The sequence below is a fragment of the Talpa occidentalis genome, unplaced genomic scaffold (genome assembly GCF_014898055.3).
Source record: "Talpa occidentalis isolate TD23 unplaced genomic scaffold, MPIMG_talOcc4v2.1 talOcc4.14, whole genome shotgun sequence".
Classification (NCBI taxonomy): Eukaryota; Metazoa; Chordata; class Mammalia; order Eulipotyphla; family Talpidae; genus Talpa; species Talpa occidentalis.
Window position 1 is genome coordinate 27,043,265 of NW_023601433.1, and position 23,141 is coordinate 27,066,405.

General features: G+C 48.2%; 1 gene segment (V, D, J or C); it reads left to right on the top strand.

Annotated features, from left to right (window-relative positions):
• The first annotated feature begins 6,685 nt into the window (after positions 1-6,685).
• Positions 6,686-19,951, top strand: LOC119244061 (immunoglobulin lambda variable 3-27-like). The segment is given in 3 exon segments: positions 6,686-6,924; positions 14,119-14,393; positions 19,938-19,951. Coding segments are annotated over 3 exon segments (474 nt in total).
• Positions 19,952-23,141: the final 3,190 nt, after the last annotated feature.

Consider the following 23,141-nt stretch of genomic DNA (forward strand, 5'->3'; position numbering starts at 1 on the left):
TGCTGTACTCCCCTGCCTCAGGGAGTTTTTGCTGTTCTCCCCCTGCGTGCTGGTTCCTTGCCCAGCTGGACCTAGGGACCTTGGTGAAAGCCATTAGCCCTAAAGGTCACTGCAGGGGGAGGTGCAGCAATGCTAGCTGTTTCCAGCAGAAGGCAGGCCAGGCCCCTGTGCTGGTCATGGCTGATAGCACCCAGCCTTTGTGGGTCCCTACCCGATTCTCAGGTTCCAGCTCGGGGAGCAAGGCCACCCTGACCATCAGCGGGACCCAGGCTGAGGATGAGGCTGACTACTACTGTGTCACTAGACAGCAGTTATACTCATCCCACAGAGACACGGGGCCATGGGGAAGTGACACACAAACCCCTTCTTCGTCTGGGCCTCACTCTTCTCAGCCCCATGTAGATGGAGACACAGCCATGAGCAGGTGACCGTGGACCTGGCTCATTGGCCCCTCCCCCACTCTGGGGCAGTCTCTGCAGATGTGGTCATGATTGGATCTGGGACTGCAAGAAGGGCCTCCGTGGTATTTCCTTGACCCCCCAATAGATGTGAGGATAGAGAACAAGGTGGAAAGTCTGAGAGTGCAGAGCATGAGAAACTGCAGATGGCAGCTCTGGAGTTGAGCAGATTCTAAGAGCACAGGTGAGCACAGGAGTGAGAGAGGAACAGGATGGGCAGGAGGAATAACCGCCCTGAGACCTCAGAGGGAGTTTCTTGTATGGCACACACACACACACATGCACATACACACACACACACACTCTCTCTCTCTCTCTCTCTCTCTCACACACACACACACACACACACAGAGATACATATATGTTTCCACTGAGGCTTTGTTTGCCTAGTCAGGGGAGTTTTGCCCGATAGAAGGCAAATTAGCCCAAACTGTAGGCCGATCTGGTGCCTCCTAAGAAAATAAAAATTTAAGCTGAGAGTGAAGTTTGAACTATGTGCAATACATTTTCAATCAAAATAGCTCTATGCAAAAAACCTTAGAGATAAATATATGTCTCTAGTAACTAATATGGAATATTACACAAATCCTGGCATTTATCAGAAATTTGCTATGACTGATGAGGAATATATTTGCCCCAATAAATACAAATTATCAGTGAGCCCATCCTGACAGTGAACTTTTTGGGATGATGGGTATCAGACCTGGAGACTAGAGAAATGCTCATGATAATGTTCCATCATTCCCGAGAGCAGCAGATGACAGACCATGCTAAGTAAGACATGGGAGAAATACAATATGAGTATAAATGAAATTCTAGAACTAAATATCATACTACTTGAGATTTAAAAATACACAGATGAGACTGGCAGAGATTACTTTGTCCAAAAGTAAAGATTGCTGACCTTCATTACAATCAAATGTATTCTTTGATACTGAAAGTAAATGAGTGAAGAAAATGACTAGAGTAATGTGAATTACAGGAGAACAACATGGGGTCAAAATGTACATAAGTGATGACACTAGGGAGAAAGCTGGGGAAGGAATGGAGGCTAGTACAAATATTTGAAAAAAGGAAAAATTAATATTAAAATGACCAAAACTGGGCCTCCCCGGTGGCACAGTGGGTTGAGAGCAGCACTGTGAAGCTGTCCGCAGCCTCGGCAGCGCCAGTTCAATTCCTGGCTGGCCAGGGAGATTCCCACATGTCCTGGCAGATCTCTCCTGTCTTGCCTGCTGCTTTTCTCAGGAGTGTATTTCAGTCTGTCTGCCTGTTCTGCTCCCCACTCTGTCTGGTGAATCTTCTGACCCTCCTGCATATCTGGCCTGTACCCTGGTTCTTGTACGCATAAATAAATAAATCTTGGGTCTCCCCTGGTGGCGCAGCGGTTGAGTGCTGGGCTGCGAAGCTGCCCATAGCCTCTGAAGCGCCGGTTCAATCCACGGCCGCTGGCGAGGGTCCCACATGGCGGGACAGACCTCTCCCGCCACTCCTGCTGCTCCCTTCAGCAGTGTATTTTGTCGGTCTGCCTGCTCTGTTCCCTCTCTGGCTCTGGTGAATTCTCTCACCCTCCTGTGCTTCTGACTGTACACAGTGCTTGTGTAAACAAACAAACAAGCAAGCAAATAAATAAATAAATAATAAATAAATAAATCTTTAAAACAAATCTTAAAAATAAAAATAAAATGACCAAAACTATCCCTCCTGCAGCTGGGAGGTGCACCCCCAAGCTCTCAGGGATTAGGTGGGCAGACCTGACAATTCAGCAGGATCCTGACCTCCCGTGGAGGACTGTCCCTGTGCCTGGATGGCCAGGCTCCAATTTGCTTCTCATTCACACAGTGACAAATCTCAATATGTGACAGGTGACCTCCTCAGTCTCCCAGGTGGCATTTAACCATGTCTCAGCAGCAGGGCAGTGGAGCTGCTTCCTTCAGGAATCCCAGGACCACTGCTCATCCTGCATCCCGGATCCCCTGACCTAGCTCAGCTCTGCTGTGACACGGTGGGCTCAGGAGCAGGGTCTTCTCCCAACTCTGCCTCCCTGAACTGACCTGCAGGGTTCACAGTCAGGGGCCCCTGCTCTTTCTCCCAGTGCTCCTTCTCCTCATTCACCTCTGCTCAGCCCTTGGCCTCTTGTCTCTGTCCTTGGTGCAGTAGCCACCACCACCCAATGTGGGCCCTGACACAGCAGCCAGAACCAAAACAGGCAGCCCTGAGTGCTGTGTCCACTGGAACCACATGCATCACCACAGAGCACCCTGGGAGCTGTGCAAGCTGGCCCAGGTAGGTCCTGCCAGCTCCACCTGTGAAGAGGCCTGTTCCATGGGGAATCTGAGTCACTATGAGTAGTGAAGACTAAGAATCATCCTTGCAGCCAGAGTTTCTGGATCAGGGAATCAGCCCCTGAATAGTAGCTTCTGAATCTGCTCCTGGACAGGGCACGGACTAGTGCTGCAGCCACTGTGTGGAGCAGCCACCAGTGGCAGCAAAGAGTCACCTGACCAAGGCACCTGGAGAGGGGTGTTCTGGGCAGCAGGGTGTCTAACAGGCAGCGGGTGTTTGTAACCAAGTTCTCTGCTGAAGGGAAAGTGGTAGGTTTTTCTAGTATCCCTGGCACAGATGCACAACTTCTGTCTACATGGCTCTGATCTAAATGTTGTGAAAACTGCTTGCTTTTCCAACAGATGCAGACCTCTCAAATCCCCACACACATTTGTCATCTTCAAATAAAGTCACCGTCCACATGCCGTCCTCCCAGTGCCCACAGGTTCCCCTCCCTCGTCCAGGCCCTAGAGCCTGTTGTCTAGCTAAGAGGGTAATTGTCATCAATCCATGTCTCTCTCTAGAAAACCCATGAGCTGTGTTTCTCCTTTTCATTCCAATCCAGTAACACCCTTACCTTCTCCTAACCTTTATCTACTAAATAGACAATTATTTTTATTTCCTAGTGCAACCTCTCTAGAACTGATGGGAGATAACATACAGTCAGATTTTATTTTTCTAAACTCAGTTATTTATTTGGAGATGAGTAAATTACCCAGATCACGCACCTAGTTGCATGCAAATCACCTTCTTTAAACATCATGCCTACATAGAGGATCCCTTGGGCTGAGTGGGGATCTATAGGAAACACGACTCACCTCTTTTTTCTGTGGGGGCTGAACCTTCTCTGAAATCACAGAGCTCCTCAAGCAGCTGCCTGAGCCTGACTGATTTGCATACCCAGCAGCTCTCTCCAGCAAGGGGATAGATAGGACTAGGGGGGAACCTGCCCAGCCTCAGCCTCAGGGAACAGGATCAGGGACCCCATAATGGCCTGTACCCCTCTCCTCCTGGGCCTCCTAGCTCACTGCACAGGTACCTTACCCAGGTTCACTGGGACAAGACTGTTTCTGACTCTGAGCTCAGCAGGGGCTGCCTTGGGGGCAGATGTCTCATGAGACCCCCCACAGTGCTCACTGTTCTGTGTGAGCCTCATCAGCTATGCCTGCAAACAGAAAGTGGGAGGGTGTCACATGCTCAAATCCTCCATGTGTCTATATCCTATGGTTCCCTGTGGCTGTGACTAGTGGAACAGGGACCCCAGGGCCTGAGAAACATTAAGTCGGACCCTGGCCGAGGACAAGGTTGATTACTACCGTTCGGTGTGGGTAGATGATGGTAAACAACTACAGTGACATGGGGCCATGGGGAAGTGAGACACAATCACCTGCTCCATCTAGGTTACTTTCCCCCACCCACCCACACACTCTCCTCCAGCCCCAGGGGATGGAAACACAGCCCTGAACAGCTCTGGCCTGGTCCCAGATCTGAGGCACCCAGGGTCCCCCTACTACATCCTCTCGGGGCTTTTATTGTGTGTGTAAGGTGTGATTTAGGGCTCAGGGCCAGGTTGTCCTGATGTTTTCTGTGATCTGAGGAAACTGGAATGAGTTGAAGGACAGAGAAGGCAAAACTTTTGGTCTTTGTGTCAAAAGAAAAACTGATCGTTTAAGAAATGTTAACAATTTTTCAACAAAATTACATTTCAATGATTAGCACAAATAAAGCAGTTACTCCACACAGGGGAACTGAGGAGAGACTTATGGAGAAGAGGCAGAAGAAAAAAACGAGGATATTTGGTGGCGTAGATGAGAGCGGTGCTTTGAGGGGAAGATCTGTGGCTTTTGTGACTGTCATGATTTCACTATATTCCAAGACGTGAGTGGAGGAGAGTGAGGAAAACTGCTCAGTGGAGACACAGAACATACCTGGCAAAGGATCAAACTGAACTTCTTGAAGTAAAACCACAGTAACTGACGTCAGTTAAATAATACTGTGGCTGGAGTAACAACAGATCATATTACCAGTGAAGAGTGAAAATGATGGAAAAGCTGTAGAAAATATTCCAAAATGAAATACAGAAAATGCAATAAATGACCAGATTATCCCTGAGTTATGGGGCTAATTCAGATGATTGTGTGTAATTGGAGGTGATAAGGAGAGAAGGTTGGGGGTGTGTGAGTAGAACAATTCTTGGAAGAAAAAAATGGCTAAAAATATTCAGAATTTGGTGAAAACAATAAAGCACAAACCCAAGAATTTAGAAAACCTTCAGCAACAGAAAATGAGGAAAAGAGAAAGTCACTTCTCATAATGAAATAGGGGAGTGGGAGTAATGCCAGGTGACACATGCAGCAAGAATTGGGTGTCTCTTCCCCCAGTAAATCCCTGCCTCCCCCTCCAGCTCCAAGGAATAGCTCACCTCCCTGCTCTTAGCTGCCTGGCAACTGCTGTCAAACTCTTTATCACAAAATTGTCCTTCACTATTCTATTACAAAGTCCCATCCCCATGGATCCACCCACATGAACAACCCAGTGAGATAATCTACTGAATATTCTCACAGTAAATTCTTTAGCACAGGTCACCCTTGGTAATCCCTGAGCACAAAGTCACCTCTCCTGACACGTCAGTCACATGGAAACTCACTTCTGTGACATCAATAGTGAGCACAGGACCCAAGAAACTAATGATGACTCTTCACAGTCATGCTGACAACTCACATGGAAATGAACGAACGTTCTGTGGGACAGGACAGGACCTTGGAGACCATGGGTATGGAGCCCCACTGTGACCCCAGTCACACTGTGACCACAGATGGGCCAGATACTCAGGGCCATAGAGGACAGTTTGCTTTCTGACACTGGAGGGGAGGGAAGTACATGGCAGTAGGTTCAAGCCGGAAGCTGGTGATGCCAGGGACTGAAGGTTCTGGAAGGAGCAACTGCTGATGCCCTGAGAGCAGAGATCTTGGGGCAATAGTGTCCTTTTCAGGAATTATGCTCAGTGAAATAAGTCAAAAAGAAAAAGAAAAAATATTGGATGTTTTCCCGTATAGCAGGAATATAGGGAAACCAAATAAGACATCAGTGCAAAAAAATAATAACAGTACGAACATAACAAAGCAAAAGAGACAATTATAAATCAGAGCCATATTATAGGGGAGGGGGAAGGAGAGGGATCAGAGGGAGGGAGGGAGGAGCACAGGGGACTGAGGTGATGGTGCACAGGTGCCTTGGTGAAAGAAACTGGGACTACACTTGGGGGGGTAGGGGGAAGCAAATATTGTTTTAAGATGAACAATGATGTAAAAAATAAAAAAAAAAACTAAAAATAAAAAAAAATCACAATAAGTTACCATTTTCAAACTTAAAAAAAAAAAAAGTGTCCTTTTTAGGGCTGCAGTAACAGAGAACCACACACCAATGGCTGACAAGAGAGACACATTGACACATTCCTGAAGAGAATATCTGATCAAGCTATTGGAAGGGTTAGTTTTCTGTTTTGTTTTGTTCAGATTTTTGTGGACTCTGAGGGAAATCTTTTCCGTGCCTCTGTTCAGCTCTTGCTATTTTGCTGTGGTTCCTCAGCTTGTAGATTCTGCTCATGCCTCACATGGCATCTCCCTGTAAGCAGCTGCATCCAGATGTCCCAAACCTATAAAGACCAGGAAAACCAGAAATCTAGTCCACCCAATTGAACTCCCAACACTGTCTCCTCCATGGTCACAACCCCCCTCTCCTTGGGGACACTGCAGGTGGAGGTTACACCACCAAGCTCTCAACATCAATCATGTGGGCAGTATTGAAGGCCCACAAGGACCCTAACCCTCCCTAAATGACTGTCCCTGGCTCCATCCTGCTGTCTCATCATCACACAGTAACAAAATCTCTGACAGGTGACAAGGTGGCCTCTGGGGCCTCCCATCAGGACATAAGTGAGACAAACCCATGGTCACCTGTCTCCGTGGGGGAGGGGACTCCTCAGCTGCTTCCTGGAGGAGCCCTCAGGACACTCACTGCTCTCTTCTCCATCTGCAGTTCCTGGTCTCCGGCCAGCTCAGCTCTGCTGTGCCCTTGGATCCCTCAGAGCCTCTGACGCCCTCTGCCCTTCTGTGGCCCAACTGGGAAGGATCAGAATCAGGTGACTCTGCTACCTGTACCTCAGCTCCCATTGCCTCAGTGACACCAGCCCATGCTGCGCCCCCTAGGCCACACTTGCCCAGCTGGCAGGGGGCAGAGGACACACACTAGCTCAGCCTAGGGCAGGGCAGGGGTGCAGATTCTGCAGGACGAGGGACACATGCTCAGAATGGGGTGGTCACAATGGGGAAGAAAGTACACGCCTCACAGAATCTGGACAAGTATGAGGCAGTTGTGCCATGATCCTGCCCTTGGACATAAAGGCCTATTGACAGGTCTGTGGCCTGGGAGGGTGTTACTCCTGCTGTCTATAGCTTTTGTTGGTCTGTGCAAGTGAGTGTGTGAGTGTGTGTGTGTGCTTGTCTTTGTGTGTACAGTTTTGTATTGGTAAGTGGAAACCATGTCAGTCTCTCATATCCAGAATTTTACTTTCTTCCATCTTCAGTGTCTTTGCTTTTTATTAGATTAGTTATGGAAGGATGTTAATAGAAGGAGGAAAAGAAATACTTTTGTACTTAATGCATATCAAGAACCATTCAAAGCACTGCATATTCATTAAGGACTTCAGTGACAATCCCTAAGAGTAAGTGCTCTCATTTCACCTGTTTCACTGATTGGAAAACTGAGGCACAGAGCGATGTGCAAGATACATGAACTCAGATCTAGGAAACAACTGATCGCACAGCAGATTCTCTGGCCCCAGAGTGCCCGCTCCTCACCACCAACCTGTCAGCTCTGCTTGTGCTTTCAGAGCTGAGACACCGTCTCTCCTTAATGTCTGGTGGGGTCTTTGCCTTTCAAAGCCAAGTGACTGATGGTGTGATTCACTGGGTACCTCAACTAATGTAACTAATATGTAAACCACATATGTAAATTAAATATTCCAGTTTGTTCAAATTTAATTTTAAAAATTACAGAATGATATGCAAGTAGTTTATATTATATTTTAATTCAATCAAATAAATTATTTCCATAAGTATTCAATTGCGCATATACTGTATTTTACATTATTTTATACTAGGTCTCCTAAATAAGGTGGGGATTTCAGAAGTATATGTAGCACATCTCTCCAGAGACTGCCCACATTTCATGCTCCGCAGTGACCTGTGGCTTTAGACCACAACACGACAGAGCAGGTGGAGGGCTGAGTTTTCCTGAGACAACAGGCCCTGCAGCTGTGCATGCAGACACAGGAGCGATGGAGAAGCCACGAAGCAGAGGCCTCAGTAGGGGAAGGACAGCTCCACTCTCAGGCAAACCAGGATACAGACCCACTCAGAACGGGGGAATCGTTGTCACATGTGTCCACACTAATCTCATTCTCAAAGAAAAGACATTGAATATAGTGACAATTTTAAAGATGAGTGTCCGCCATCCAACACAGCTGTATTATGAGTCAGTGTAAGGACCGACAAATGACCGTGTGAAAAACTCACGTGTTACAAGAATCCCTTTCAGAGAGAAGGTCATTTCTGTGAATCTCGTGACAAATCATAAAGTTGTATTTTAGAATAGACCTAGATGGTGGCTGATCATCAGGAAATGTTATGAAGTCGGATGACTTGTCATTCTCCATACAGAGATCTTACCGAGTTCCCAAGCTCAGGTCACTTTGCAAAAGTCCATTCTCCCAGGATGGTGCTAACAACTCACCACACACTACGCTGAGACCCAGATGGGAAGGTGTGAGGACTGGTCCTGAGGAGCCAGAGCCCCTGGAGACTCTGAGGGACACATGGAGGAGAGGAGGCTTCAGGGGAAGGATTGTGTGGGGCGCTCAGCTGGGAGCAGGTTGGACGGGCCTGAGGCCGTGGCCCTGTCCAGTCTCAGTCACCTCTTCACACACAACTGGGAGGGGCAGCATGTCAGGGGTGTCTGTGCCCAGGGGCTATAGGGGCCTCTCAGGGGGTCCAGGTGCAGCATCTCAGCATGTGTCAGTGAGTCACATTGTACATTTTCAGCAGCAGGAGCAGGAGGACAAATACATTTGTTTAAGACCTTAGAGGAACGTGCATTTCTCAGACTGTATATTAAAAACAAATGGTTTCTGTTCCTACTAACAGTTCTCCAAATGCCCTGGCCTTGACAAGTAAGAAAAGGAGTCTTGGTCCTAACTTCTTGGGAAAGGAGCCTGACACTCGGAGCCCTACTAGGCAGTTCAGGTCTTCGTGTCCCACCCACCCAGCATCTGGGTTGTCTGCCCCAGAGGGAGCAGGTAGAGTGTCCCCACCTCTGTGCACAGACAGACTCAGACTTAACAGGAAATCAGACTCCAGCACTGTGAACATCTCAGTGTACACTGAAAGATGCGGGGAGGACAGACTCCTGAATACAGAAAGTAGAGTCCTGTTAGGAAGGCCCTGGAGGACTGCAAAAAGGGAAAAGGGAAGACCTGGGGCTCCATGAGGAGCAGGGCAGGAGGGTGAATAAAGTGCTCTGAGGGTGGGAATTCTAGCCCATCATCATGGTCTTCATTGTTTAGAGAAGATCACTTACTCTCTCCCTGTTTCCTCGTTTAGTTGACACGAGTGGAGGCTGCCATGGGTTATTACAAGTGTCTGGTGAGGGGGCCCATGTCACACTCACCCAGGGCCTGGTCTCCATCAGGGTCAGAAGCAGTCATGCTGGTGACTGTCAGCACATGCAGGATGACATTCATCCTGGGCACCAGGGGGCGCTGTGGTCCTGGTTTGGAGACCAAATTAGTCCAAGACACTGGGCATGACTAATTCTCCCTTTGAAGACACTCAGCTGTAAAAATCAACTTCCAAACTGAAACCCACACCTGCCATTCTTCTAAATTCAAGAAATCACCAGCTTGAGGCCCTTAACTCAGGGCTCAGACAAGACTGAGACACACACCCCAGGGACTGGAGAAGATTTGCATTGGCTGCCCCACCTCCTGGAGCTGCAGGCAGGAGGAAAAGACAGGAGCCTGGAGAGGCCAGTGCTGCTGGGCAGCCTCAGGGCAGAGGTTTCCAGAAGCTCTTGCTGAATTTGCTGCAATGCTGGTTATTGGAACTACATCACAAAAAAGTGAAAGGTAAACTTACTTATGTCACAAGTGCACAACTCAGACCAAGTTTCTCACCAGAGAGATACATTATAGTCCTTATTTTATTTCATAAAAACACACCTTGTGCAGATGATGTTTTACAAGATTGTGAAGACTCCCTCCCAGCTGTGATCTTGGGTGACGGTCAAGGGGGCAGGTTCCTGTAGCTCCAGGAAATGCCTCTTCAGAGCCCTGAGTGGGGCTGTGTCTCTGGCTGAGTCTGCTCAGCAGGTGAGGCACTGCCTTAGAAAGGTCACCTCAGAGGCCCCGGATAATGTACAAATGTCAATGGTGCACATTTCTACAATGAAAAACCAGAGATTTCCTCCTCATACTCTACTGACAAGCTCCAAGAGGACATGGAAGTTGTGGGAAGAGATCACAGGGGGTTGGTGGACTCAACTGCTACTCAAAGAGGCATCCACACTGATGACAGATTATTACAGTTTCATCTTTTACCAGCTACTGGTACAAGAGCACGGGATTGAGGAGATTTTCTGCGTTGCATCACAGGACCTGGCATTTCCTGTGCAGGAAATTTCCAGGACAAAGGTCATTCCAGTAATATCAGTCTGGAGGACTTTTTCCTGGGGTTTCTAATCAGTCCCAGAGAGCACTGGGAACAACCCCCATGCACCTAAGCTGCCCTGGTGAAGAGCAATGGCGCCCCCTCAGGCTGCTGGCAGAACTTTCAGGGAGAACCTGTCTCCACTAGAGGACCCCAGACAAGGCTATTTGCCCCCATTTTGCCTTCCCCAACCCTGCCTGATTTTGCTACACACAGAAGAGGGTGTCATTTCTGACCTTAGACCTCCCAGGTGTAGCTCTCTCCAATTCCCCAAAGTTGTCCTAGAGAATGTCATTCACCTTCTCTAGTTCTTTTCCCTCCCCTGTCAAATGTCCTTGGGTGTCAGCTAGAGTGGCCAACAGTCACCCTGTGGGACCCAAGTGAGATGAGCCAGGAACAGAGGCACAGGCAGCACCTTAGCCCCCAGGCAGCACCTTTGCCCCCAGCTAGATGCCTGGAAGGTGAAGGTGCAGGTAGAGGATAGTAACCATTACTTTGTCTTCAGCCCCCAGGTCACCTGGGAGGGGCCCAGGTCTGGATTTATGGGTCACATCTGCCCCACCCAGCAGCCTAGACACAGAGGCCCCCTAAATACTGTGCTGGTGCCAGAGGTCCTGATGATTACCTGGAAAGTCCACCCACTCTGCTGATATCACTTGATCCTTCCTCCAAGGATCTTAGGTGAAAGTGTCACAGAGGAAGTGAACTATCATTGAGTCACAGACTCCTGCCATCATCACTGTCTTTTACATTAGACAAACCAGAACTTTCCCTGTTACAGACAAAGGGACTCACGGGCTTTCTATACAAGTCATCAGTATGACACAGGATTTTGTAGAAAAAAAATTATTGAGATTTGACAGGGAGCTACATCAGTCCAGAAATTTTCTTCATCTGAACATAATGTCATTGACTAGAAGTGATATTTTCATGTTTTGGGACAAAGGTAGACTTCTTGGTTTTTATGTATTTATTTATGCTTACGAGAGCTGGGTGTAGGTGAGAGGTGCAGGGGCATGAGAGGGGTCATCAGAGACACAGCGTGGAGCAGAACAGGCAGATCTACTGAAATACACTGTGAGGGGAGAAGGGGACAAGACAGGAGAGGTCTGCTGAGTCAGGTGGGTAGCTCCCTGGCCAGGGATCGCACTCATGCTGCGATGGCTGCAGATTGCTTCATAGTGCTGAAACCTAATCCCTTGTGCTACCAAGGAGGACCCCTCATGGTCTTTCTATTCTGGCACTGGCAACAGAGTCCAGCTTAGAGATGAAGAACGACACACGGGGAGGATGTGGTGAGGACTGTCACAGCATCTGCAACCACATGTGTCTACTGGCATCTCTCTGGGCAGGCCCTGTCACAGCAGAGCTCAGCTGATGTGTGCCCCACCCACAGTATGGGAAACTCCTAGGAACAGAGAGGGTACGTGCTCATGCCATATGCCCAGGACAGAATGTATGCAAGAGCAAAGTGGCTGTCATGGGCATTACTAGGGAAATGTTCCTCTGTCTCTGTCTTGGGTGCATCATCACCATGGCCCCATGATAGCACTGCACACAGCAGGCACCATCCCCAACTCTCCCCACACCAAAACCTCATTGTAATCCTGTGACCATTCACAACCTCATGGGTATGCGCTGGGTGTCTCAGGAGGGCACAGCCCCTTCCTCTATCAAATGGTGCTGTTCATGTTTGTTTTCAGCTGTGACCCTCCGAAGGCCCTATGCCTAGTCTTGAAGAAAACAGGGGCCAAATAGAGAGGGTAATTCACCTGTGGGCCAGCACTTCATAGCTCAGGGAATCGCCTCCTGAATCAGATTCTGAATCCCAACCTGAACAAATGAAGCCTCTGTGCCAGCTGCACACAGTTTAGGCAGCCACCAGGGGGCAGCAGAGAGCCACCCTCAGCAGGGTTGAAGCCTCCCTGCAGCTTGTGACATGGGGAGCATCAGTCACCAGGAGCTAACACCTGAGTGAACGGGGGTCATTTTTCTACAGTGTCACTCTTTTTTTTTTTTAAGATTCATTTATTCATGCATGCAAGAACTGGGTAAGCCCGGACACGTGGGAGGGTGAGAGGATTCACAAGAGACAGAGTGGGGAATTGAACAGGCACACTGATGAAATACACTGCTGAGCGGAGCAGCAGGTGAGACAGGAGAGGTCTGCTGTGCCATGTGGGATTCTTGCTGGTCAGCCGGGACTGAACTTGTGCTGCAGAGGCTGAGGAAAGCTTCACAGCGCAGCGCTCCACACCTGTGCGACCATGGGAGGCCTATAGTGTCACTCTTGACAATCATGTTCTCATTGCAGACTCCATAGCCTCAGTCTGAGGCTTGGAGAAATTGTCTTGTTTCTCTGGCACTTATTCTGATATTTCATTCCTTCACACACAGACCAGTCCTGCTAAAGTGGCCTCACTGTCCAGAACCTAGATGAGTGCCTGGACACAGCAGGTGTCTGATAAACTTATGTTGACTTGATTACAAAAGAAGACAGCTTGTTACTTAATACCTCACCTCATCAACAAAACACAATTAGCGTGAACTCATAGGGGTGCTGCTCTTAGAGTCCTTTCCAGGCCTCACTCTCACGCAGCATTTCTGGACCCGTGATGTCTCTGTGACCTGAGTGCACACGTGGATACTGAGGCACAGCCCCTGTGCCTGTCCCAGCTGCTCAAACCAGAACAAACGACAGGCCTCAAAAATTTCTGGGTAGGCAATTGAAGGATTTTATGCAGGATCTGCTGCTCAGAAGCTGTGAGGACAGGGGGAGGACCTGGACCTATCTAAGCCTGGGAATGTCACCTGTAGAACAGGATCAGAACACACAGGCTTCCACGGAATCTGCTGTAGAAGGGCCTGTCCAGAGAGAGGCCAGGACAGAGCCTAGGGGAGGAGATTCAAGGAGACCATGAGACCAGAAGAGCAGGAGGGCCCCTAAGCTGAATGTGGGGACTCTAGAAAATACCCCTCCCCTCTCTGTGTCTGGGGCTGACAACACAAAGCTCCCCAAACAGCAGCCTGGCCCTGGCTGATTTGCATACCCAGCAGCTTTCTCCAGCAAGGGGATAAGACAGGCCTGGGGGTTGTCCTGCCCAGCCTCAGCCTCAGGGAGCAGAATGAGGGATCCTACCATGGCCTGGACCCCTCTCCTTCTGGGCCTCCTGGCTCATTTCACAGGTGCTGAGCCAGACTCACAGCCCCCCAGGTTCAAGGCTCTGGAACAAGACTGGTTCTAACTCTGAGCTCAGCAGGGGCTGCCTGTGGGGCAGGATGCTTTTGATCTGCTCATGATGGGGGGCTGGATTGGGTAGACACCTACTATACACATTTATTGGTGTGAGCCTGTGGGCCTGTACCCGCCAAGAGAAGAGGAGTGTGTGGAGTTCTTTCATTTGCCCAAAATGCCACACATCGGCCAGGCTTATGGGAAGCTGCAGATGACAATGAGGGAAGGGGCATCCAAGGGGACACAGCAGCCATCGGGTCTTGGCCAGGCCAGGCAATGGGAGGTGCTCAGGGAATGGGTCCTGCACATTAACACGCCTCTCCTTTTCTTCCTGCAGGCTCTGTGGTCTCCTATGGGCTGACTCAGCCTTCCTCAGTGTCGGTGTCTCTGGGAGAGACGGCCAGGTTGACATGTCAGGGAGACAACATTGGTGGTGAATATGTTCAATGGTTCCAGCAGAAGCCCAACCAGGCCCCTGTGCAGGTCATTTATAAGACTAACCAGCGGCCCTCAGGGATCCCTGACAGGTTCTCAGGCTCCAAATCTGGGAACACGGCCACCCTGACCATCAGCGGGACCCAGGCCGAGGACGAGGCTGACTATTACTGTCAGGTGTGGGAAGGCAGCAATAAACATCCACAGTGACACAGGGCCATGGGGAAGTGAGACACAAACCTCTCCCTGTCTACATCACAGTCTCCTCTAGCCCCGCGTGGATGGAGAAATGGCCATGAGCAGCTCACACCTGGGTCCCATATCTGAGTTCTGTGGGTCCCCGCCCCTCCAGGGAGTGTCAGCACCAGGCAGGTCAGGAGGGTGATACTGGGAGGGTAAGGATAGAAAAACTAGATAGGAGGCACCCCAAGATCAGAAACCTGCTCTCACATGAGACAGAGGTGGAGATGGAAGGTATTAATATATCCATTAACCCAGCTATAGGAACTGAGCTCCTTAGGCACCAAGCCCTAGAACACAAAGCACAAACCCTAAGCAGGTATCAGACTGCTGTAGGGAGTGTCAGGAGCACAGAACCTGAAGGTGAAGATGTGGAGATTGAGGTGATTGTAGAATCTGTGGTCCTTTCAAATACTAAGTAGTTATTCAAAATCAACAGCAAACAAACCAGTCCACAAAGGAGTGAGCCCCCCCAAAGAGGAGACTGTATCAGTGCAGTCTCTGCACAGGCACAGGGCAGCATCCTTCTGCCCACCTGTGCTTCTTCCTGCCAACTCTCTCCCTCTGCAGGGCAGCAGCCTTCCTGCCTGCCCGTGACCTGTACCAGGCCGGGGCTCCTCTTCACTGACCTCCCTCAGCAGAGGCAGCTCTCATCAAGGGCACTTGCTTGTGACCATGCAGGCCTCTCTCGTAGCAAACCCACCTCTTTTAGTGCAGCCCTTTCAGCCTGCTTGTGTCTATAACCATGCCCGTTTTGTTCTCTCCCTTTTATAATAACACATAACTAATGATTCTGTGTCATAGCAAACACATAGGGAAGTGTGCCGTGTGCCAATGAAAGGGGAGCTCTGGTGAAAACTTTCCCAGAGTAACCCAAGGATCCCCTCTCCAAACCCAACAACTCCAAAATGACATCAGAACACAGGACAGGCTGCCATGTGCTTCTTGCCCACAGTAGTTGTGATGGATTGCGGGCCCAGAAGGTACAGAGAAGAGAAAGGGCAGAGAGAACCCTGAGCTGTGCATGATTCCCAAGAGCACTGGGGAGCACAGGTATGTGGGAGGATGAGGATGGGCTAGAGGAATGGCTCCCTGAGGCACAGAAGGAGCTCCCTCACACTCACACACATACACACACACACACACACACACAAACACATCCCATCATAGATGCTTTGGCCCAGTCCAGAGAGGAAAGCTCCTAGTAAGGCATCAGGTTTCCTACCCAGGAGAGCTTTGTCTCAGTAGTGGGATAATGAGTCCAGTCTCACAGCCATCCCTGGGCCTCCTAGAAAGTGTAAAAGGAAGTTGAGCAAAGATTGAACTGTGCCCAGTCATTTTACAGAACAGAGATATATAAAATGCTTAGAAATGAACACAGACCTCCAGTCCCACACACGGACTCATTCACCAAACCTGGCATCAATCAAAACTTTCCTGCAGAGAATTAAGAAAATAAGGATCTAATTAATAAGAAAAATATCAATGATCCCAAATGGCCTTGAAATTGCCCAGCTGCTATAATTTGTAGATAAGGAAACTAAATAAATGATTATGATGATTCCCCTTTGTTCCTGAGAGTAGGGACATAAAAAATATTCAGGCATATTCTACGAATGAGAATCTGAGATTCTAACCCACCATTTCCAAAGCTCAGTAAACAACAAGCACAGTAAATGCTACTAAAGAACAACAGCATTGTTTACAACAGTGGAACAGACAGTGTTAAAAGTCTTCAGAGCTAAGAGGCATTATGGAAGCGGGACAGCATGAGGATGAAGCAGATATCTCATGAGAAGAAATGCAGGTGAGTGGACGGTGATTAACATCTCTAAGACGAAAAAGAAGAAAAGATCTAAAGGTTCACCAAGTTGTTTCATTTTCCATAATGAAAGGACAGGCTTTCCTCATAGCAGAGCAATAAGACAGAAAAGAGTAGTGAACCTCCTCAGGCAGAAGGAATAAAACCAGAGGCCTCCCTGGTGGTGCAAGGGGTTAAGATGCAGCCCTATCAAGCTATCCGCAGCCATTGCAGTTGGAGTTTGATCCCCAGGGAGGGAGCTACACACATGGTGCAGCAGACCCCTCCTGGCTCACCCGCTGCTCCCCTCAGCAGTGTATTTCTGTCAATCTGCCTGTTCTGCTCCCCATTCTGTCTCTGGTGAATCCTCTCCTGCCACCCACCTCTAGCCTGTACCCCCAGTTCTTTTTATGCATAAATAAATAAATCGTAAAAAAAAAAAGAATAATACCAGAGAGAATCTTAATCTTCAAGAAGGAATGAAAAGTATCAGAGGTGGAACTGCAGAGACAAGATGGTAATATTGAAATCTATTGAAAAGAACATCACTCTCTCAATCAAAATGCACTGACCATGTTGGGTGGAATTTATAAAGCTGGTAAAAGTAAAATGTTTGACAATTGAAGCAAAATGAATGAAAAGAAGTGATGGCAACCTGTTCAAGGGTCTAATACTCTGATGTGACATGTAGAATATCACATAATTTAAATTGTGAATTACAATAAGATTATGACAAGTTACAGTTAGTAAGCAAAGTGAAGGGGGAGTAGATAAAGTGGAATCATAACACTAAGCAAAAAGAAGCAGATAAATGAAAAAGCAAAGAAAGAAAAAAAGATGGGAAAACGAAATACCATCGAATGTTTAAGATAATATTATGGCATGTTTGAAAAATACTAAGGTATATTTAAATATATTAATGTCCACTTTCATAGTAAATAATCACAATACCACAATAAGAGCAGAAGTTATCGGTTGAAATGAACTTATATAATATATACGCTTCAGAGAGAAAAGCCACAGTAAATACAAAGATTCAAAAATAAACTCATGCCATTCGCTGCAACGTGGATGGAACTAGAAGGAATTATGCTCAGTGAAATAAGCCAGAAGCAAAAAGAAAAAAAAATATATTCGAGAGGTTCACTTTTAACAGAAATACAGGGGAACCAAATAAGACATCAGTGTAAAAAAATAATAACAGTACAAAACACAATAAAGCAAAAACAGACAATTATAAACCAGAGACATCCTGCAGGGGAGGAGGAGGGAGCGGGATGAGAGGGAGGGAGGGAGGAGCACAGGGGATGAGGTGATGGTGCACAGGTGCATTGGGGAAGGAAACTCTATGGGGACTACACCTGAGGGGGTGGGGGGAAGCAAATATTGTTTAAAAATGAACAATGATGAAAAAAAATAATATAAAATATATTGAATAAAAAAAAAATCTAAGCACCAGTTCAGACTAGGCTGAGGTAGAAACCCTCGGAACATGAACTCTGAGAACGATGGTGAATAAAAACACTGGTTAAATAAATGACTCATGAATAGTGATGGGGTGAGTGCAACTGAGTTTAGGTCAGGAAGCTCCAGGAGGTTATGGTGATGATCAGTCTCCCCATGCTGTGGGGGGAGGCTTCCTCCTGAATCTGAGTAGACACGAAGGCAGAGGCCCCTGGAGCATCACGCAGGTTCCAGAATTTTCAGTTTTGCAAATGAGCAAATATCGCCAGCTAGCACATTTGACCAGTGGGATGTGCTTCAAAAAATTGATGTGATTGCTCCCTGTGCCCCATATTCTATCTAGCTGCACTCTGCCTGGAGGGTCAGGGGATCCCAGCTGGTAGAGGGGAGGGCTGGACTCTGTTCAACACTCTGTCCTTGATGTAGACTCTGGAGAACTTTAAAGGAAGGAAGCTCCTCCAAGGAGCTCTGCCTCAGAAGCAGGGGGCAGCAGAGCACAGCCAGGACAAAGGCTGGGGCTGCCCAGGAGCCTCAGAGGGAAACCTACCTGCCTGCCCAGGGGTCTGGGAACCAGAACAGCTTCAGAGGAACTCAGCACAGCCAGGCCTTCCCCCAGGCTGCAGTGACCACCTTCTAAGGTTCAGAATCACACTGTGCCCCCAGAACACTGGTGGGACCCGCATCCAGGGGTATCACTTGGGAAATGCATCCATAAAACCTGTGTCCAGGGAGCTGACACTCTGTGCTGGCACATCAGGGGCACCCTCACCCCTGCCCTGTGCCTCTCCCTCCTCTGGGTTGTGAGATCGGGCTGCACCTACTTTGCTCAGGTCATGTAGGAGGGGCAGGCACATTACTCCAGGCCTCTGGGCCCAGGAAAGAGGGCTGTTTCCTCACTTCAGAGACCCTCTAGAGATGGAAGTGGATTCTCACTGTTAGGGCAGAATTCCATCAGGGAAGCGGGCTTCACTCAGAGAGGAGGAGGGAACTTCTTTATTTACACCTGTGGGTTTTACACCTGCAGGCCCTGGGAGATCTGTCTCCAAAGTCTGTGCCCTGAGCAGCCAGGTTACAGAACATTTATTGACTCAAGCAAGGGGTACAGTCATCTGGGAATGTTTAAATCACGGTGCGTGTGACCTTGATAGCATTATCAGCTGTTCCGAGAAACTTTTAGCTTACATGTTTTGTCCTGACTTTAACAGATCAGCAGGTCAGTCTGAGATTTCCCACTTCATCACTCTCTGGTCACAGTCTGGTCACAGGCTGCCCTTGCTTATCGTTGGAGGATCAACCTCCCAAGGGATCACCTGGCCATTCAGTCCCCAGAGCTCTTCCCTATGCAAAGACCATGACCCTGGGCAATTTCAGAGACCATAGAGACTAAACAGAGTTTCTTTGCTAGGTCTGCATTTCAAAAGCTTCACATCTCATATAAAACTGTAGTGAAATCCTAGTGTCATTGTCTGTGTTGTGTGAGCTGAAGGACCCAACAAGAAGGACCCAACATCATGTGTAAAATGAGACCAAGCTGTGATCACTCTTCCAAAGGGGAAGGTTGTTTAACAAGGAAACTACCATGCACTCAATAATGGACAAACAGCCAATGACACAGGCCACACACGCATATTCTAATGACAGGCCCAGGATGGGACAAAGTGCATCTGGGGTACACGGGCAGGATGATAGGAGAAGAAAGAAGATGAGGGCGTCTGGGGACCCCAACTGCTAGGTCACTGGAGACTGATATTTCCTCAGGCCCTGCTCAGCCCAGGCCCAGTCTCCTGGAAGTCCCCTGCAGCCTGAGCCAGCCAGGACAGATTAAAGGTGGGGATTAGAGCTGCGTGGGGTCAAGTCAAGGAGGTGACTGTGACTGCAGAGCTTGGAGGCCAACCTGCCTATCTAACATGATGAGCATGTGGAAGAAGCTAAGGCTCACCCATTTTTCCTTAGGCCCCTGTTCTACCCCACAGGTGTTCTCCAACTTAGTGTGGAACCCCACAGAAGGGTAAATTTCTATAATGGCCAAACCTTCCCAACCCACAGGATCCCCGAAGGTAGTAGGAGTGGCTGCTTTGAGCCATCCCAGTAGTAAGCTACCAACACTTTCCTCAAGACAAGGGTCCCTAGTGCTGTCCGTTATAAACACACCTCCCCCATCCTAAACAAGGTGCTGATACTAACTGGTTCTTTATTTCTAAAATTTGTCTTTTCAGGACTGATATGTGACAAAAAATAGAGTCCATGTGTGTGTTGCCTTGGGGACTGGCATTGTCACTCAGCACAAAGCTCCCTAGAGCCCTCTACATGGTTGTGCTGTTAAGAGATCATTCCTAGCTTCGCTGAGTAGGATTCCATGGTCCATGGAACAATGTCGGGTTACCTGTCACCGAGTTCTCAACAGGATATAAATTATATAAATTATAGTCCTTATTTTATTTCATAAAAACATAGTGTGTGCAGATGATGTTGCACAAGAGTGTGAAGACTCCCTCCTGGCTGTGATCTTGGGTAAAGGTCACGCTTCAGGAAATGCCTCTTCAGAGCCCTGGGTGGGGCCTTGTCTCCAGCTGTGTCTGCTCAGCAGGTGAGGCTACTGCCTTTGAAAGGTCACCTCAGGGCCCCTGGATAATGTACAAATGTCAACAGTGCACATTTTACAAAGAAAAACCAGAGATTTCCTGCTTATACTCTACTGACAAGCTCCTATGACAAGCTCCTGACAAGCTCTAAGAGGATTTGTCATTTGTGGGAAGAAATCACAGGCGTTGGTGGAATCATCTGTGACTCAAAGAGGCATCCACACCAATGACAGATTATGACAGCTTCATCTTCTTAGCAGCTACTGGAAAAGGAGCAGGAGATTGAGAAGATTTTCTGTGCTGCATCCCGGGACCTGACAATAATCAGAAATTTCCATGACAAAGTTCATAAAAATACCACTCAAGTGACATCAGTCTGGATAACTTTTTAAATTTTTTTTTGTTTTATATATATTTTTTACATAATTTTCATTTTTGTACAATGTTTACATTTTCATCTTGATTATCATCCCCGTAAAATTCCCACCTCCCTTATTTTGATCCTACTCCCTTCTCCGCCCCTGTAATGTGTCTCTGGTTTATAGTTGCATGTTGATTTTGATTTTCACTTTATTATAATTAGTCTTTTCCCTTGGGTTTCTAATTAGCCCCACAGAGTACTGGGAACAGCCCCCATGCACCTGAGCTGCCCTGGTGCAGAGCAGAAGTGCCCCCACCCCCACCTCAGGCAGCTGGGAAAACATTCAGGGAGAACCTGTCTCCACTACAGGACCCCAGTCTTGGCTGTTTGCCCCCATTTTCCCTTCCCCAACCCTGCCTGATTTTGCTACACACAGAAGAGGGTGTCATTTCTGACCTTAGACAGCCCAGGTCTAGCTCTCTCCAATTCCCCAAAGGTATCCTAGAGAATGTCATTCACCTTCTCTAATTCTTTTCCCTTCCCTGTCAAATGTCCATCAGTGTCAGGTAGAGAGGGCGACGGTCACCTTCTGGGGCCAAGTGAGATGACCCTAGAGCAGAGGCACAGGCAGCACCTTAGTCCCCAGCTGGGTGCCTGGAGATTGAAGTGTAGGGAGGGGGATAGTAACCATTACTTTGCCCTCAGCCCTTAGGTCACCTGGGAGGGGCCCAGGTCTGAATTTATAGGTCACATCTGCCCCACCCAGCAACCTAGACACAGAGGCCCCCTATACCACTGTGCTGGTGCCAGAGATCCTGATGATTACCTGGAAAATCCACCCAGTCTTCTGATAATCACTTGATCCCCCTCCCAAGGTTCTTAGGAGAAAATGTCACAGAGGAAGTGAACTATTTTTGAGTCACAGACACCTGACATCAGACAAACTGTCTTTCACATCAGACAAACCAGAACTTTCCCTGCTACAGAGAAGGAACTCATGGGCTTAATATACAAGTGAACAGTATGACACAGGCTTTAGTAGAAAAAAGAATATATTGTGACTTGACAGGGAAGAAGTATGCAGCAAGGACACATCTGTCTGCCTCAGTGTGGCTCAGATTAATTTGGTGGGAGCAGAAGAAATAAGAAAAAAAGCTTGAATGAAGAAGGTAGAGGTGGGCAGTTTAATGACTAGACACAAATCAGTCCCGGGGTGAAAGGTCTTGTCAAGTTCTGTTTGCACAGTGGCTGACTCTAGATCTGGCTGACTTGGAGTTACCTTCAGGTCAACATGTGGGACATGCTCAGGCTGCGTGATCACCTGCCTCGGCCCCAAAAGCCCCTGAATGGCTCCCAGAGATCCCTGTCCCCATGTCTGGTAACTTGCTCTCCCTGAGGTGGCATTGGGCCCAGGCTGCTGGCACCTCTGGCTTCTGGACAGAGGCTTCCCCTCCCCACCACACATCCTCAAAGCTTCTGCCTTGGCTCTGGCACCCCCAAGTACATCAGGCAAGCAAGTTGCACCTGGCCCCAGATGTCGGGGGCCTAGCAGGGGCAGGACCAACTCAGGGCCCTTTGGTAACAAATTACCTTGAAACAGGAGCTAGACAAGGCCTCTGTGATCTAAGGGGTTGAGGACAAATTAATTGGTTTTACCCCCAGAGGGAGCTGAGTCAGCACTCCAGGAAGGCCCTTCCTGTTCCATCTTCCCACCTGACAGCTGCTCCCAGTGCCCCCTGCAGAGAGGACCCCCACCTCTCACCACATAGCACCTGCCTGTCATTTATCTGTTCTCAATAAATATCTGCAAATCACCAACCACTGAAACAAATCTTCCCTTTCATTATTTGCATTAACTGATGGAGTTCTGTGAATTCTGTTCCAAATACGAAGATATGAAAGGCCTTTTTGAAGTGTAAAATATACACCTGACAAATAACTGCAATACTAACTCTTGTCAGAATATTCTCTCCAGATACTATTTCCTGAGATCCCACCCTTTGTTATGATCTGGTTCTATGTCCCACTTGGTGACCTTGCTTTCATTCATGTTAACAGACCACAGCTTGGCTGCTCCAGCTCCAGCAAAGATACCCACAGCTAGCACAAGGGAGCCACATCAGTCCAGAATCACAATGTCATTGACTAGAACAGATACTTACATGTTTTGGGACAAAGGTAGACCTCACAGTCTTTCTTTCTTTCTTTTTTTTAAATTTAAGTATTTATTTATTTATGCATACAAGACTAGGGGTGTCAGACAGAGTTAAGGAAAGGGGTTGAGAAGAGTCAGCAGACAGATTGGGGAGAGGCACAGGAAAATCAACTGAGATACACTACTGGGTGGAGCAGAAGGTAAGACAGGAGAGGTCTGTACCATGTGGATCAGCTCCCTGACCAGTTGGTGATTGAACTCATTCTGCAGTGGCTGTGGATTGCTTTGTAGTGTTGACACTTAACCACTTGGGCCACCAGGG